Genomic DNA, 18,803 nt, shown 5'->3' on the forward strand with positions numbered 1-18,803 from the left:
ACAGCAAAATAGAGAGTGCACTGATGCAGAATCATTGAAGTCAGATTGGTGACCAAGGTGTCACTGCTCTGTAAAAAGCAACCAAGGATCTGTACATCATTTTCCAGTGCTGGTTTGCTGTTCCCTGACATGTTACTACTCAGTTTTCTACAGAAAATACAAATGGAGACACGGAATAGGTGGCAAAATCAGGTCAGCGTTATGCATGTTTTCTAGACATCAGCTGAAATATTTGCATGAGTACATGTGCATGCAAAGACACAAGTCAGCAGTATGGTCTGATAAGCAGTGACAGTGATGTACTCCTTGGGATCTTGTAGCTCCAAGAATTTAGAGGGTAAATTCTTAGACTCTCTGTAAATTGGTATAGATTACTAATTGACAGTAGCAGGGAGGGTGGCCCCTTGGGTTTCTGAAATGCTCTTGGCTCATTGAAGGATTATACACACAAAGATTATATTTGCTTTTCTGCTCTTACTTGTTAAATGCATTCTTTATATTAAATTATATTTCTGTAGTTAACTCTGTTCTGTAGAAGTGCCTGTCAGGTTCAGGCTCTTAATGCATCTTCCTCACTGGGGGGTTGTAAGGTTTAATTGTTGATAATATATAAAGGCTTGAGATGAAAGGATTTGTTTAAAAGCAACATATTACGATGATTATAAAGCTGATGGTGATGTGTGTAACACCTGCTGTCACACTAGCTTGAGCAAAAGCAATCTCTGCTTTTAGACTGAAATTTCTCTGAACAGTGAGAAAAATATCACTTTTCAGGACTTCTTTTTTCACTATTGAAAAAATCTGGTGTCTCTTTGAGAAGGCAAAATATCAAAGTTTGGTCTCTTTTCTGATGGATAAAACCAATTTGGTAAGATTATATCAGATGAACATCTCTTTTGCCACTGGGAAAATTAAAATAATTGCTAGAAGAATACTTTTGTATTTTTTGAGAAGAATCTGCTATTGTGGTAATATTTTAGCTACTGAAAATGTTTATCACTTAAAGTACAGATAGGAACTGAGATTAATTGTCTTCAGTTAATGGTTATTTGCATTCTCTTTTTGATCCATCAACTGCAAAAGTCAGAAGAGGTGTAGGAGTACAAAAGTTATCCAGACCTATATGAGAGAATTCTTATTTAGTGTGATATGTTTTAACACTGTGTTTGAATCTCTCTCTCTCTTCCACCTCTCCAACCCCTCTTCATTGTTTTCTCTTGTTATTCTTTCTTTCCCTTATACAAACTTGATCTGAACTGAGACAGAATGCCCTGGGGCATTGCTTATGGGATCCAGGGCTTTTCATCTCTTGATTGCCTTCTTGGCAGAACCTTTAGTGAATTCAGACCTCTATCTGTTAGAGACTGCAAGGTAAGGTAGATTCTGTAAATTGAGATTAACTGTTAATTCTGTTCCTTAATGGGGAAATGTCTGTATCTAATATGGCATCTGTCCTGGTAAGGAGTGAGGGCTGGAGGGTATTGTTGTGAGCTCTGAAAGTTTCACCTACTGACGTCCTTCTGTTGTGTAAGCAGAGGACTCTGATCTCTGGGACTGACAATTCCTGTCCTTCTGGCGTTGGTCAATACTACGTGATCCAGTTTTGAAAAAGGAAATTTTTTTTTGGAGTGGATTGTCTTGGCAGAATGAGTGAGATTTGAAAGGTGAGGCAAAAGCCCATTAGAAAATGTTTTCAGAGACACCACTGTAGCTGTTACTTGCAGCATAAGTATAATACAGAGACAATGAGAGAGAACACCTGAATTTTAGTGTGCTTGTTTAAAATTAAACACCTCAAGGTCTCTTGATGTCTTTGTAAATTATTTGTAAGTTCCTTGTCTTTAGACATGCCTCATCCAGACCTGAAAGTCCCATTGCCCTTTTATTTCCCATTTTCATCTCATTCCTCCCAGTAATGTCACCTTCAGATAGTTAAATGTTACCAATAATTCCTTGGTTTGCTATTGCGTATTTTGTGCAGCTATAAAAACAAGGGATTTTTTTTCAGATTCAATTATGTTTGCAATAAGGTACAAGCAACCTTAAAAAAATATTGCTGAATTTGAGACTTTAGAGGCTATGATTGCACACAGTCAACATCCTCACTTCCAGCCGTGACTGAAAATGCTTTCTTAAAGTTTCTCTACAATTTCAAAAGACAGTGTTTCTCATATAGAGAATTACCTCAATCCAATGTTTTATTAACATTGTAGGCATTTTTGTTATAGCTTATTGAACATTCCAGTGTTTTTCATAACACACAGTTATTTGAGGTGCTTGGATAGATTTTTTATTTAGCAATATAGAGTGAATCTCTCACACTGAGATGGAATGTTTCTCATTGGTAACCAGGCTTGTGTTTTATTGGTGAGGATGCCTGTCAGTGCTGCAGGGCATGGCAAGGAGAGGGAATTAAAAGTGTATACCTGTTACATTAGGGGCAATCCAGCTGTTCTTCTGCTGAATGTGTCTACAGAGTGTGCTTGCATGGGCTGGAACACTGGGATTAGAGATCTTTAATATGTATGTTGCTGGAAAATTATTTTAATGTTGTCTCAATATTCCATATACTGCACTACGGCAAAGCAGAGCTTGGATTGCATGTGCTGTTATTGAATTCAGGTTTTTTTTTTTTTTTTTCAGTGAGTTCAATTAAATTTGAGGTCAGGTCTTTACAAAGTTGTGGTAATAGATCAAGCAAGAGAAAATGCTTCTGTTGTGCTTCTGGAACAGGCTTCTTTATCTTTAACTTAGGATTGTTTAAGCATTACTGATTTCTAAAGAAATTGTTACGTTTGTAAATATGAATTATTCTATACCCATTTGTTAAAATAAACAGCAAGTATAATAAGCACATTTATGTGATGCAAAAAAACCCTGAAGTAGTAGCATGTGTCATGTAATTTCTCAAAGTAAATTTTAGTTTGTTTTTGCAATTTAAACCGTTGACTTGAATTTTGAAAGATGATGTTGGGTTGGTTTGTGGAAGAAGTATTCTGCCCTATTTTGTCATGCTTATTATTAGGTTACTAGAGAGACAGCTGCAGTTGGCTTAAAATGGTGCACTAAAAATATTGAAGAGTCTAGCCTTGAGGAAGCAGAGCAGTAAAATGGCAACAAGACTATTCATTTAGCACAGTTATCTGGGGATGTGAGAGATGCTTTCAAAAGCATAATATATCACAGGACAATTTTTATTATATTGCTTTTGTCCCTTACTGCTTCTATTGATCTTTTGCAAATAAATTTTTCAAAATTGTCACATATCTGTCTTCAGAGCCATAAAATAAGGGTGACATTAATAAGGGTTTCATATATGCCATTTTACCAAGAGAGCAGAAGGCACAGATTCTGTCTGTTCAATATGCCTTTTGAATTAATTTAATTAAATACAGCTTGTTTGTTCATTAGAAAAGATTTTAGGTGAAAATGTATAAACCAGGGTAGGTGACTTGCACATTCAAAAGTAAGCTCCATTAATGGGGTAATACAAAGGAAATTATTAGTATTTATCACTGTGATTCATTGTACTAATTTTCTGGAGTTTAGGTTTCATTTTTCAAAATAATTCAGCATTTCCAGCTAAAGAGCACTTGAGCCCATACTGAAAGCATCCAGATGAATGGCCTGCTGCTTGCCTACAAATGGCCACAGCTTGATTACATATCAGTCAAGCAAAACACCAAGCAACAAGAGAATTTAGCATCATACCACAGTAAAGAAATGGCACAGAGTTCAGAGCCTTCAGAGAGAGATGCTCAGCCTTCCAAATTCACCTAAATCTTAATTGTGCAAGTGCTGTGTGACAGAGCACTGGGAACTTGAAAAGATTCGCTGCTTTATCAGCTGAAATAGCTTACTGACAAATTCTAAAACATTAGTTCACCACTTCAATAAATATTATGTAGCATGCAAATGTATACACAGACACACAGATTAACACACAGTATGGGTGTATGGCTATTATATTTGACATAATTTCTTCCTGATGTACTTTTTATTCTTCATAATCCTGCTAGGGAATTTTCTATTTTGCCCTTTTTTCTGTCTTTCACTGTGTGTTGCCTGCCAAATTTGAAGGGATTCCTTCATGTTTTTCTGAGTATTTTGAAAAACTCTCATCTCCTAACTTAAATTCTGAATTCATTGATCTTTATTCAAATTTAGCTCTCATACACTTACACATTTTGTACTGCCAGGATTTGGAATTTTGACTACACTAGGCAGCAATTATGCTAATTACATTTGCAAAGTATCTTTTGTATGTGGAATTTCTAGAAAAATAATTTAGGAATAATAGCTTTACGATCAGCTGATAGAAAATCTGAAATTTATAGGCTCTTCCCAAACTGAATAACCCTCCTACATACTGCATATAAAATCCAAAGCATAAATTGGGTTGCAAGCCCCTCACAGAAGTGAGAGCTGCCCAGCTGAGAGTTTGTCTTCACTCTCAGATGTGTCTGCATCCTGATTGTCAGACTGACCCACACTCCCCTTCATGCTTCAACATGGAATAGAATTTGCAAGGAACCATTCTTTTGGCCAAAGTTCATTCCTGCCAGATTTGTCCTTCTCTGACTCCAGCCAGCTGTAAAAGGTCTCCAGTGGCATTTGACAGACCGTGTGTGAAGTAAGTCGCACCCTGTGTCCAATGGATGTAGGTCACTGAACCAAAAAGAGTTTTGTACTTTTACAGATGATAGTGTCACACTTGAGTACAGAGAAAAAGAGCAGAGCCCCTACTGCTCCCTTGTTTTAGTTGTGTGCTTTCTCTTCACGTTCCCAGCTGTCCTCTAAACCCACCTGAGCAACTGGTATCATCTGGTTATTCTGGTATTTGGCTTATGTAGTTGGATTGTCACCAACTGCACCCCTATGAGTATTTGTCTGAGTAAATCCAATCAGCTAATGAAATTGTGGTCCTTCCATTAAGTGATTATCAAATTCCTTGTATGGTTACACTAGCCCATCTCTTCCAACACTGCATACTTTTGTTTAGCCAGGCAGTCTGTGCCTGACCCCTTCCTTGCCTTTCCTGAATGTCCATTTTTTAACTTCACAGGCATTTAGTATATAAAAAAAATAATATATATGATTTATTTGGAAAGGTGACCTTTTTATCTCTTCAGAGTCAAGTACCATTCCTTTAAGTTTATAGGGTAATTATTTGGTTTTATTTATTTATTTTCTTCTACAAAACCAATTTTATATATTCAAGTATAAATGCTTTGTAGTATCTACTGGATTACACTTAAAAGTGAGAGGTATTTCTTCGACTTGAGGGTTCCATGCTGCAGTATCTGCTTTCCTGTGGTAGCCCAGTGAGGTAGTGTACTGTACTGCCATACAAAATCCAGAATAGTGGAGCTTGTGCATGTCCGAGGCTGTGCATCAGAAATAAAATTCCTCCTCTGCAGAGAAATTATGTCTATTTAGGAAAGATCTTTATATAGCAAAGGTTTTTATTTTGGAGGAAGAAATCTGTTTGCATTAGAGAGATCTGTTGACTTTGGCAGAAGCCTCCTGAAATCAATAGATTGTTTCTTTTACATACAGAACACTGAATAAGCCTCTAAACGAGAGAGGTTTACTTGTCTAGACTTTACCCTAATGGCATCTTCACTTCATTTTCCTGATAAAACCTTTATGGTAAATTCAGTAACCCCTCTTTATCAAGATTGCCAGCCTTCAAATGATTTCAAAGACAGGATCTACTTACTTATACATTAGCAATACTTGATCCATCCATGATTTGTCTTTCTTGTGTTAACTTTGAGTAGGAGGGAGTCTGCAATCAACGTTTATAACTGCTGGTTCTGTGGTGCTGGCAATTCCACCACCCCCAGATTGACTGCTGATTTTGAGGGGTCCAAACCACAGTGAAATGTGTATCACAGTGCCCATAAGACATATAACAAAGCGTAAGCCCCAAAGCAAGTAGTTTCAGGAGAGCATGGGCACTCCAGTTGGTTTCCTCCTCAGTTGCTGAGTAGCTCCCTGTTGGGTCCTCTTGTCCACGAGGCACAGATACAGATGGGATGTAAGGATTTTACTTAATTTCTTCTGCTCATGCAGTGAAGGAAGAATCTCATAATTGGAAATGAATTAATTTTTGAGAAAATGTTTTAAAAGGCTGCAGCCAGAGGGAGGACTATTAGAGAAAAGAGTTCAGATAAATGAAGTTTGGTAAAATTGCTAGCAACTGGAACTGTATATTGAAATGTAATTGAAACCTATTATTAGAGGTATTGAGCATTTTTATTATTCAGAGTAGTGCTACCAGTACTGCATATAGTACTGTGAGCTCTTTTTTAGCAGTTAAGGACAGTAGCCTTTGGTCTTTTTAACTGTGTTCTGAGATTCGTGGGTTTGATATTCTATTCCTGCAAGCCTCTACAATGCAGGAATGAGACAGTTTGTACAAGGAGCATCTGGGAAACAGCATAATAGTGCTGGCACTCTTCCTTGGGGTTTTCTCCTCTTGCATAAAAATGTAAGAATGAACTACATCCCATAAATCCAGCAAAACCTTTGAGTGAGAAAGACAAGCACAGTCTGTGTTGCGGAAGATCTTTCAGCATCTACAAAAATTGAAAGGAGAGTTGTATTCTTTCCTCCTGCAGCCATTTCTCAGCTTCATCCTCAGCTTCATCCTCAACCATCTGTATAACAGGCTGGTGCTTGGGTAACTGCTGGGCAGCACAAAGTCCTTTCTCACAGCAGCCTGTAGTGCAGAAGTTCCTTAGGGTGTCCCAGAGCAAATATCTTGCCTTTGGTTTTCTTTCCCTGTAAGTTGCTAAGATGGGAGACATAAAGGATAGTAACATTTGGAATTACTTGACAAGTAAGTGCTAGCACATTTGAATGTGCATATAGGAGGTGTAGTTGTAGGATGGTATACAAAGATAGAGTTTTGGCCCATGACATCCCAGATGGGAATGGCACACCTGGCTCTGCTTCTGGATGTCAATCTGGCTGCTGCACTGACATAACATACAAGTTCCAAGGGGAACCCTTGACATGACCAGCCCTGTCACATAGTCTTTCCCTGCTAGAAATCTTTTTAAGAGAACAGAAGAAAATGCCACCTCACTCTGCTGACCTCCTAACAGGATTTACTGTAAGAAGCAGATATTTCACTGTACTGAGTTGGTACTATTCATTATGGTGCAATGAAAGTGCATGAGAGCCCTCACTGAAGCCTTCTTACCTGCCAGTCCCTATCAGCACTAATAACTTTCAGTGGTCATGCATGATTTTTATAGACAATAAACATAATCTTCTTTTCCCCTTTATGAATTCTTTCAAGAGCCCTATGTGGTTCCTTCCCAGTGTAATATTATGGGATATGTTAAGGACAAACTATCACTTTTTTTGCCTTTTTTTTTTTTTGTTTCTGCTCTGCCACAAATCCTGCTTCTTTTGATGTTGTGCAGAAATGTACTACTACTTCACAAAAGTCTCTGTTTACTCACTATTTCAAACCAGAAAACATGTAGATGTAGAATTTAACTTGTACCTTCTCTGAGAATGCTGAGACTAGAGATGAGTAAACATGCTTTCAATAGCTCTGGAAGGAACTTTTTGAGTCTCATTGTGGGTTTTGTATACTTTGAGTTGTATTTCTTACCAGTACTTTCAGCTTTCTGCACCATTATACTTTCTTACAAATATTTATATGTAAAACCCCCCCAAACTACTCTTACACCATATTTCTCTTCTTCTCATTCAGAAACTGGCTGGTTTCAGAATAGATTTATTTTAGAAGAGTCCCATATGGAGCGGGTGCCTTGATGGGGAGGAAGTGTGACTGTGCTTTCTCCACACCACTGCCTTGCTCCAGGGGCGCTTACAATATTCTACTGTGATCTTGTCTAAAACACTTTAGCATTCTTCTTCTCCATAAAACAGTATGATGTGCTATGAATTATGTATTTACAGTAAGGCAGATGTGTCTGTCAGTTCAGTCATGAGATACAGTGGTGTGGTTTTTTGCCTCTAAGTGGTTAACTATTGCAAAAGGTTCTTTTTAATGCCTAGAAATCTATTTACTTTATTTTTCTTTTTAGTGTAGTGGAAAATAAATCTTAAACATTTCTTCTGTTATCTAGCACTTTAAGCCTTTTCATAGCATTTATAACATCTCTTTGCCAACACTCCATCTGTGATTTTAGCTTGCAGGAAACACTTTGCAAATCTGTTATTAGCTTAGATGCAGAGAGATGCTGTTTAAATATTAATTGTAATTTCTCTCAAAAGTGCAGTCAAACCCACTCAGTCACTTGTGAAGTTCAATGAATGTTGAGGGGCAAGGAGTGTGTCACGGGTAGGGCCTGCTCTTAGCTGTAGCAAGGGTCCTACTCAAGTTACCAGTGCAAAGTAGAGAAGTGTCCTGATGCCCCCCTCCCCTCCCCCCAAAAGAAATAAAAAGGAGTAACTTTAAACAGTGAACAGACTTGTTGCACACTCAGTGGACTTGCTGCCAAACTGGCTGTGAGCAAGAGGAATGTCACACTGTGCTGGCAGGAAAAGATGAGATCCATCAGCTGTTTGAAATCCTAGTTATTGGGCACATACGCTTCTGGAGAACTTCAGTATTGCTCCATCAAAAATCACATCTCAGTAGAGACATTTATATTGGGGTTGAACCCTTCTCATCTCTTCAGTCATGATCCTCACCCTATTTAATTTCTTAATTCCACAATACTTTACCCTTTACAATAAAAATTTAAAAAGCAAAATATTATGTGTTTACAGGCATTTCAGTGAAGTTTTTGATAGAAGTGAGGATCACAGTATTTAACACCATCCAACCTGCTCATTTTCTGTGGATTAGCAGAGCATAGTAATTGTCATCTGCATATTCAATATAATGGAAAGATGATCAGCCCCATTAAAACCATATGATGTATTTTTTCTTCTCTTCTTTCTCCAGATGGTTACTAATCTTTTATTGGTGAGGTGGTTTGCCTATGGTGTAATCTGAGATTTTTCCTCTTGTTATTAGTGAGTTGCTTCTCTTTGTGTTTGCAGGTGGATTGAATTTTAATATGCTAAATTCTGTTAATTGCTTAGAATTTAGATGTTTTTCTTATTATCCTTCAAACGTACATTTAAAAAAATGACGTATTACCCACATATTCCTTCTATCTTGCAGCATTCTGTGAAGAAGGGTGCAGATATGGTGGAACTTGTGTAGCTCCTAACAAATGTCTCTGCCCTTCTGGATTCACTGGAAGTCATTGTGAGAAAGGTAAAGCTTTACTGAAAAACACCTTCTTTGGTAATGAGAAGTCTGGTATGTGGAAGAAGTAATTCATTTCTATTATTTCATTCTGATTGATGTTTTCTCTCCAGTGAAGATATGACTGTTCCATTTCTGCCTTTTCTGCTGAAAGTTTGTCTTGTCTGAAATTTGCCATGTTGAATTTTATCAGGGATGTTTCTGCTTTTGCTTCCAGCATGCACTTTTAGTTAATTAGAAGGGACATCAAATGAAAAATGTTTGCTCCACCAGTTTCCTGTGGTGCAAGCTCAAGGTTTCCTTCTGCTTCTGCTAAATTTGTTGTGCAAATTAGACCACAATTCAGATGATTGCTTTTCACTTCAAGTTATTGAATTATTAATATTTGATTTGTTTCTAAGTCACAGTTTTTATAGAATCATAGCCTATTCAAAGACATCTCACTAGTCATGATTAGATTTTGCCTGTTCCCAGATTTTTCTTTTTCAAAATCTGCTTCTGACAGCCTCATAGTTCTACCTTTCAGTTTGTTTCCCAAATAGCTCGTTCCTTGTCTACCTTAAATGAGGAGAAAGAGATCTTATCAAACTCCATACAGGACTCTTACTTTCTTTATTTAGCAGATCTGGGATTTTATTTTGGTTTGTGTTTATTTGGGTTATATATTACTTAACTAACTCAATGGGAGGTTTTTTTGCACTGCACGTTTGTTAATAACTGTTTACACATGTATTTGTTTTTGGATATGAAGTGGATTGTTAATGCAGGTTGTATGCTGTAGTATGGAGAAGATCATAATTGGTGCATTTTTTAAGGAAGAAATAAATGAAAACAGAAAAATGTTACAGTTAAATTAGTGGAACCACTTGTAACCCAGAGATTGTGCAGTAATTTGTGTGTTTGTTGATGTCACTTAAGTCCAGTTGTCAATAAATCTGCGTCAAATAGCTTCTGAAAACTGCTAAATACTTCTGTGGATGGAGTCAATCAGTGTATACTAAAAACCCATAGTTTCTAGTTGTCAGCGTTGTTTATTTAAGAATGAAGTCGGACATTAATATTTTCATCTCCTCTAGATAAAGTCTGAGTACTTAATTATTTTTGCCTGTAGCCTTGTTTTAAATAGGAAAAAGCCTCCAAAGTCTCCTGTCACCCAGCAGTAAGTACTGGTAATGTCACGGGGAAGTAATGTGAGGCATTCCTACCTCAGAGCCCTGCCTGCCGTGGCTCCCCTGCTGCTAATCCTTCCTGATGGTAACCCACGTGTAATTTGCTCATTCCTTCTAAAACATCTGTTACTCAGAGGCATCAGTACATTCAGAGGCATGCAGGATACTGGAGATGTGTTCTGTGTATGTGACTATATGGCACTGCCAGCGTTGCCCAAGGACGCCCTGCTTACCCATGTCACCATGGTATTTTCTGAAAAATCTTTTGCTGAGATTTTCTGCTGAGTAGCCTCAGAAAAGAAATGTAAGCAATAACTATCTGATGGCTGTGGAATGTGGTCTAGACATTGTTTACCGACAGGTGCATCTTTCACTGGTCCATGTAGATTGTTTCTACTTAATGACCAATGATGGTCTAGCTGTGTGGACTCTCTGAGAGTCACAGGTTTTTATTATTCATTCTTTTCCATTCCTTTTGAGCTTTCTGATAGATCCTTTCTCTCTATTCTTTTTAGTATAGTTTTAGTATAGCATTTAATGTAGTATAATATCATAATATAATAAATCAGCCTTCTGAAACATGGAGTCAAGATCCTCATCTCTTCCCTCGTCCTGGAACTCTTGAACACAACCACATACCCAAACTTCTCAGGTCAGATTTCAGCTCCTGTGCCTGTGATTCTTTCACCCAAGGGTCTCGGCGCATTCTTTTTTCTTAGCACTTAGCACTTCATATCTAGAGCACAGATTCTCTAAACTATTGAAGTGATGGTTTAAAATTGATAAATGGAGGACATAACCATTTTTGACTCCTGTGTTTTTCATGGCTTTTGTATTGTTTTGATCTACAATATGAGTTAGCACACCAACCAAAGGAAGCATGGCAGGTATGGTACTCTCATTATATCAAGCAATTTAGAGGTAGATGTCAGAAGGCAATAGTTTCTGTGAATAAAATCTATACAACTTGAACCAGAAGGCAATTTATTTTTTTCTTTGAAGATGTATAGAGTTTACTAGTATGCTACAAATCAAGATAATGATGCTAACTTTGAGAAATCTGTCATACAGGCTGGTTTGAGAATGAACAGGGCTTTGTGAATGAAAATTTGTCACATTTTAGTTGTGTTGGAGGGTTTGAAAACTTCAGCAGATACATCTTATGTCATATGCATATTTCAGTGGCTAAGTGCACATCAGATCTGTGAGAACAGCTTCAGCCTTCTGAAGGTTCATGTCTCGGCTCGACTAAACGTTCAGAGTAGAGAGGTGATGAACCACCTCTGAAGCAGGGTTCCTTTTGCTTCACTGATTACCCCGAACAGACATAGTGCTTTCAGTAGCAGGAGGCAGTTTAGTAAAGGCTTTCTTCTGCAGTTTGCTGCAGTTTTTAAAGGGCACCTAAGTATTCTAAGCCCATGTTTGTTTGTTCTCCTGTTACCTTTAACATTAGAAATAAGCCCTTTGTTTTATTTATTATATGGTACCACTCCCTCAATCATTATGACACAGACCTAAGACAATGAAGTGGTGGGACAACGATTTAAATCAAAGCCTAAATGTTCTTGGCAAAACCTTGTCTGGTGGAAGCTCATAGTGAAGTGAGGCATATCAGAAGTAAAGTGATGTGTTTTGGTCATGTATTAAATTTGCCACAGTGCATTTGAAAATGTCCTTCAAACTGACAACACAGCAACTTCTTATGCATTATTTGTGAGCTGAAAGGACTCGTCACCAGCTAAAAACAGTATGACCCAAATTGGCTTCAATGCCATGTAAAGGGTAAAATGAGCCAGTAATTACAAATGTTGTTGAAAAGCAGGTGTGTTTACTTCTGAATATGAATCATGTGTTATTCATAGTTTCTGACTGTCTGGTTGAAATTACGATATTAAGTTAATTAAAAATTCAGAGATATTTGAGAAGGGCAGGATTTATATCAGTAATTTACTCAGGTGAAATGAAAATACACATTTAAGGCTTATGTACAGATACATAATTCAACATGCTGCTAAGAAGAATTACCTCTTGCCATTCGCTTTGGTTGACATGAGAAATCATCATAACAGTTGTGGGGCTATCTTTCCTTTTTGAAGGTGAACCGCAAATTGATATTCACAGACACTGTCAAGTAATTCCTTTCTCCATCCATTCTTTATAATGCTGTTTCTTTAGGAATGAGCTTGATGCTCCTAACTGAATTTTTGTAACATTTAAGATCTGATTTTATCTTCAAAACACTTCTTTTTTTTTCATTTTATGTTTTTTTTCTGCCAGGGCTGAAATCTATGATCTCTGTGATCATTTCCATTTGATCATATTTAACACAGTTTTGATACTTGTGTTGGAAACCTTTGCTGTTGGAATTTTTAGTGTCATTGGTGTATGATTCCAGCATGATGGCTGAGCTGGAGATAGGCATCTGTAACTGTATGTAACACTGTGGGCTTGAACCCAGGTGCATCCTTGGCAGGGATCCCCGTTAAAGGCTTCTGAGAGACATTGTGATGTGCAGAGAGGAGGACAAATACAGTACTCTGTGAGAATTGCTGGCAGCATGAACTCAAGTGCCCCAATTTTGCATCCATCTCATTGTTTTACAACCTTTAAAACAGAAAAACTCTGGATAATTCATTGAGCTGCTTTTTTCTGTCTGTGGATGGACAACAGGTCAGTGGAGTTTTAATGCTGGTTTTGTGGACAGGTTCACAGTTATTCTGTATTTGTGGAGTGTTAGTCACTACTGCTACTGATGAAGTGGTAAGGATGAGATAGACAGGACACCCTATGATGTCAAAGGTAGGAGTAAACAGATGATTGAATGCCTGGAAATTGTAGGCATTCCTTGAACACATGCCTGCATGTGCTGGTGTCCTGTGCATGGGTCTAAGAAATGCAACTGAACGCTCTGGGATCTGACCAGTGGTGGGAGTTGTTTACAGTGTCTGTCTGTACAAATTATAACTTTGGGTGATGAGTTCAAAACTGCAGAAGGGTTTGATGCAGTGGGCTCCCAACCAGGGGCATAGAAAGGGAAGCACAATATTTTTCCAGGGACTGCAGGAGGGCTTTTGGCAGTGGGAGAGCATTGCCTCCAAAACAGATTAAACATAAGTGCACCACAGTTTTTCTCCCCTATCTTGTGACAGCTGCTGTCTGAACTGGTACACAATAAATGGGAGTATGCTTCTGGTACATTAGAAGGGTTTTGTGTGGGCTGGAGCTCATGGAGGCGGATATATCTGTGATAGCAGCATGTGTGTTGAGTCTTTGTAAAGCACTGAAAAATATGTTCTCACATAAAGAATGACAGACAGATGTCAAAGAATTACCTGCTGATTATAAACAGAAGCAAGGGTAAGATACGGCAGTAGAGTGTCAGGATGTGATAATTACTAGGGTCGCTTTTTCATGTTGTTTTGGGCTGGGCCTGCAAAGAATTGTCCTAATACTGGGGTGAGAGATAATGTTTCAGTATGTACCGTGCTGAGAAATGTGGTTTGAATTCTATTAATTATATTGCAAGCGAGTAAGTAAATCAAGACTTGCTGTGTTGCAGTAGTTATATATGGATTCTTCAGCACCTCACTGATTTCACAGGTGTGTAATGGAATGTCGCTGTGCTTACATCTTCAGTATATGATGTTACATCATGGGAATGATGAGGTCTTTAGCTGATTTGTTTCATCATACCTGGCAGTATGTCTTTGTGTTCTTGTCTCGTAAATTGTTTCTTCTGGAATGTATTGTCTTCTGCAGTCCTTTGGGTAAAACCCCCATAGTCTCTATTCCTCTGAACCCTATGGTTAGAAAAAAAGTGAAAATTGTATTTATATGTGGCATTTCTTTGATTCTTAAACTGGATTAATCTTTCGGTGTGTATCTATCAAAGACATTTCAGTCAAGGAGTCTGGTTGAAAAAATGAGCAAATAAAAACCAAAGCAAAGCAGAGGAAGAGATTTTTCCGTGAGCATGGTAAGCTAAATGTCAAAACTCCCTGCCTTTCTCTATCTATGATCTTTTGTAAAATAAGAAGTGAGGTTTATTTTGGGAAACAAACCAGCTGTGCAGCTGTGGGCACACAGCTTTGCATGAGATTCTTTCTAAAGCCTCTAATTTCAAGGTGAGGCAAAGCCAGGATAGAACGAGATAAGAGGAGTGAAGCAAGTGATGCTTAGCTTATTACAGAGAATGGTGGCTGTAGTTGATATGTCACTCCTGAGGGTGTGACAGACCCGGAGATGGCAGATGTTCCAGGTGGCTGAGGTTGTCCTGCTCCATTTGCTGCCAAGCTGTTTGCAGCATTTGCCCCAGCGGTGCTTACTGCAAAATGGCAAGGGTGATATCTTAATGTGATGGAAAAAACAAAGCTGTCATTTGTGAAGATACCAGGGAATAGATCAAAGCATATTTACTAGAAAAATCTGAGTAAGGCCATCTCTGAGGATCAAGGGGACATCTGTCTGCAAATCAACAAGTAACTGTCAGTGGAAGAAAAAGTTGTTTTATCTCAGTGTCAATCTCCCGGACCAAGAACACAATTCATCACCCAGCTGACCTGCACATGAGGAGACAACTCATCAGTGTTTACTCTGCCTTATATATATATATATGCAGTAGCTTGATTTTAAAAGCCAGGAAAAAAACACTAAGCTGACTGACTGGGTTTGGGGTGGTGGTTTTGTGGTGGTAGTGGTTTGTTGAGATTTTTACGTAATACTTCTACTTTCCTGTGTAGTTTATTTGTTATATGCAGGTCTTTGGGTCTGTATATTTTTGTTTCTAATTAAAGGAATATCAGCTGTATTAGTCTTTTATCTTACTCTAAGATAATAACTTGGCAAGTAAAAAATTTTTCTAATGTTCTAGTCTTTTATTATTTGTATGAGTTTTGGCTGTATGTATTGGGTCTGTGTAGCTAAGTTTTGGTAGGCGATGGAGAACAGGGAGGCTTCTCTAGAGAAGCTGCCAGAAGCTTTTGCCTGTCCAAGACAGACCAAACACTGGCCAAGGCCAAGCCCAAGCTCATCAGTGATACTGGTATTGCCTCTGGGATAATGTCCTGAAGAAAGGCCAAATGTTACTGAACAGCAGCACTTGCAGCTGGAGAGGAGTGAGAATGTGAGAACAATGGCTTTGCAGACACCCAGGTTAGTGAAGGACGGACAGAGGTGCCTGTCCTTCCTATGTGAGACAACAGCATGCTGTGAGCAATATAGGCCATCCTAGCTAAACAGGCAAAAAAATGCCAGGACCTCTCTTTGCCATGTAGTTAGCACCTGGAAATCACCTGGAAGGGGAGGTTTGTTCCCATTTCCTTAGTTCGTGCTACACGGTGTTGGATGTTTATTTGCTGAAACCCACCAGAACCCGGGCTAGCTCTGTACACTCTGGTAGCCACTGCAGGAGTGGGAACAGCTGGGGGGACAGGGGCTTGTCCACAGCTGAACCTGAAGAGCTGCAAACTCTACAGTGCACGCTGGGACAGACACGGCAGGGACCAGGCGAAGGAGAAAACAAGAGACTCTTTGTCGCAAGATTCTACGTGGAAAGTTTATGCCCAGTAAAGGCGTAGGGCAGAAGAAGCCCAAGCAGCTCAATGCAAGGGGTTAAATACAGCTACAAACCACGGGGTGGATACAGAAAATCAACCAATAGGGGGATTTCAAGAGTGGATCCAGGGGATTACATCAACACTGTGGGACCAATCAGGATAGGGGGAGGAGAGGGAAAGGTCACATGGACCAATGGGGCTTCATGGATCAGGGATTTCCAAGTGGATGTTTCAATCAGGGATTGGCCCAGGGAGTGAATGGCCTTTGAACATTCAGAAAAAGGGCAGGGTTTCTTTGACAGGCAGGGAAAGTGGGGCAGGGTCACCTTGATAGGCAGGGAAGGGATTAAAACAAAGGGAGAGGAATAGCATGAGGGACGGCTTTAAGGGAGGGCACAATTTGGGGAAAACATGGGAAGTAACAGAATGAACCATTTAACAATAACTTAATGAAATAAACACGAACCACAACATTTATTTATCCATAAATTCTAATTAAGTACTACAGGAGGATCATCATGTTCAGATTAGGAGCAGAAAACTCTGAATTCTAAATAAAAAAAGCCCTATGTTCTTGCTCAGCTTCCTACAGCTGAGACCTTATCTGGCCACACTTTCTACAAAACCTTGCTCAGACTGAGGCATTGGAATTGGTCCTCTGTTAGAGGCTGTGTTGCTTTAGTCCTTGCATAGAATTCTCAGTCCTTAATTTAGCATCTGTCCAGATTATCACCAGGAACATCTCTCACATGTTGTGTGCAGCTATATCTGTTTCAGGTTCCTCTTGGATTCTGAGGACTCAAGCAGTGGGATTTAAATTTGTTTCAAGTGGCAGAATCACCATTTAATCTACTTAAAGAAAACAACTATAAAGTGTTCAAAATTCTGGGCAAATATTTGTATTTGAGCAAATAGAAATATTCATATGTTAATGAAATTTTCATTTTAAAACTAAGAAGATTCCATACATGAAGCTTTCCTTGTGATGTGAGCTGTACAGAAATGACAGTTCCTCTAAAATACCAACTTCATGGTGAATTAACTACAAATGATATCTCATCTTATTGTGATTAAAAAAAAACCAAAAACAAAAACAAAAAAACAAACAAACAAAAACAAAAAAAAACCAAAAAAACAAAAAAAAAACCCACAGCAAGTCTGCTTTTGAGTGCAGTGCAGTAATGATAATTTATAGCTTATTTTGCCAGGACATTGCATGTGACCCCTTTGTTTTCTTTTAAACTTTTTTCCAGGCAGATTCCTACATTAGTGGAAAACAGCAATTCTACAGAGAAGTACCAGAATTAGGTAGTAGACCAGCTAAGAAATGAATAAAACCTATCTCAAGCTCTCCAGCTACAGGCAGTATTTAGGGAACATTACTGAGTTTAATAAGCTCCTTGCCACCTTACTTTTTCTTATTAATAGCCAGCTCTGGACTGGAGAATCAACCATGAATATTTAAATTTGCTGATAACCTAGAAATAAAACTCTAGACTCAATAAAACTCAAGCAGGCATAGAGAGGTACTTAAAATTTTTAACACAGGAATCCTTTTGGCTTCAATGGGAATTTCACCTCAATGGAAGCCTTAGGATCTGGTGCAACTGAATTAGATGAAATGAATAATAAATGGCTCTAATGAAATAAAAGAGCATCTAGAGTCGGGTTTTTGTGTGGAACAATCTGTGTAATGAAGCTGCTGCAGCTGAATATGCCATTTTTAACTCCTTAATCTAACTAGCTAATCTATGAGTAAGATTCTGATCAAACTGAGTAGAGAATTCAGTCTCTTAAGAAAATGTGTACAACTAACAATTTTATTGTGTAGAGCCATATTCCTGCTGAAGTTCAAAATAGTGAATGATAAGATAATTTAATGAGTGACCTCATTAAGGTTAATCAAGATGTAGTGAGGGAGAAATGTGCCTCATTCATCAAAATAAGAAAAAGAAACCAATTTCTTTTTGAGAAATAATCTGACAAGTCAAGGGACTGGAGAAAACCACATCAGAAAAACCATGCTGATGTTGTACAGCTGTTGTACGTTTAATTCTAACATAAAGTCAGTTTTCCTGCATTTTTTTTTTTTTAATATAAGATTTTTTTCCCCCTGTTAAAATTGCAGTACAAGAACGCTTTAAGCTAATGAAGTAAATGTAACCAGCAAGCTGGCACTGGGGATGGAAGATCACTGGGATCCCGTGTCCTGCCCACAGTCTTTCTCCCAGCCTTCCGTGGGTGTCTGACACTCAGCTCAGCCTTCTGTGGCTGTGCAACCCATCAAGGCCAGGAGAACCCTGATGCATGGCTTGGCCCACTTGGGGTGGTGGAATCCTGTGGGAATTTGGCTCTCTGGGCATCCTCTCTGCTTTTAGCTGTTCCCAGTGTCCTTATCCCACAGACCCTGGCTCTGCCAAGTATCACCGGCTTCTCTGGGTGCTGAAGGGTGTCCAACGGGAGAAGCACAACGGTGTAAGGGATAGTGATCTTCCATTTGGAATTGCTTGGGACAACTCGGACCAGAACAATATTTATGAGGCAGTGGCACTGGATGGGATTAATCCCAATATGTCCCAGTAGGAACACCTAAATCATCTACCCAAGATGGTACAGAAAGACAGGGAGGTCCATGCTGGCTCAGTGTTCTCCAGCTGTATTTAACTTGACAGGAGGGGCTTGGCCTTTCCAGGATCCAGCCCTGTTAATCTAACCCCCTTAATAGTAGGAAAATTTATGAAGAAGGTTATACTTGGCACTACTGGGAAGCGATGGAAGGACAGTAACAGTGTCAGCCATGGGCAATGTGAGATAACAGAGGGAAATTCCTGT

General features: G+C 38.7%; 1 protein-coding gene across 1 annotated transcript in view; it reads left to right on the forward strand.

Moving 5' to 3' along the window:
- The window catches only part of LOC121333127 (protein kinase C-binding protein NELL1-like), a 211,860-nt gene extending 202,518 nt beyond the window's left edge, over positions 1 to 9,342 (forward strand). The window contains exon 15 of the mRNA XM_041399203.1: positions 9,161 to 9,342. Within this exon, the coding sequence (XP_041255137.1) occupies positions 9,161 to 9,318 (158 nt within the window). The 3' untranslated portion in view covers positions 9,319 to 9,342. The remainder of the gene's footprint in view (positions 1 to 9,160) is intronic.
- Positions 9,343 to 18,803: the final 9,461 nt, after the last annotated feature.

Source organism: Onychostruthus taczanowskii, unplaced genomic scaffold, assembly GCF_017590055.1.
Source record: "Onychostruthus taczanowskii isolate IOZ18803 unplaced genomic scaffold, ASM1759005v1 scaffold159, whole genome shotgun sequence".
In the NCBI taxonomy this organism is placed as follows: domain Eukaryota; kingdom Metazoa; phylum Chordata; class Aves; order Passeriformes; family Passeridae; genus Onychostruthus; species Onychostruthus taczanowskii.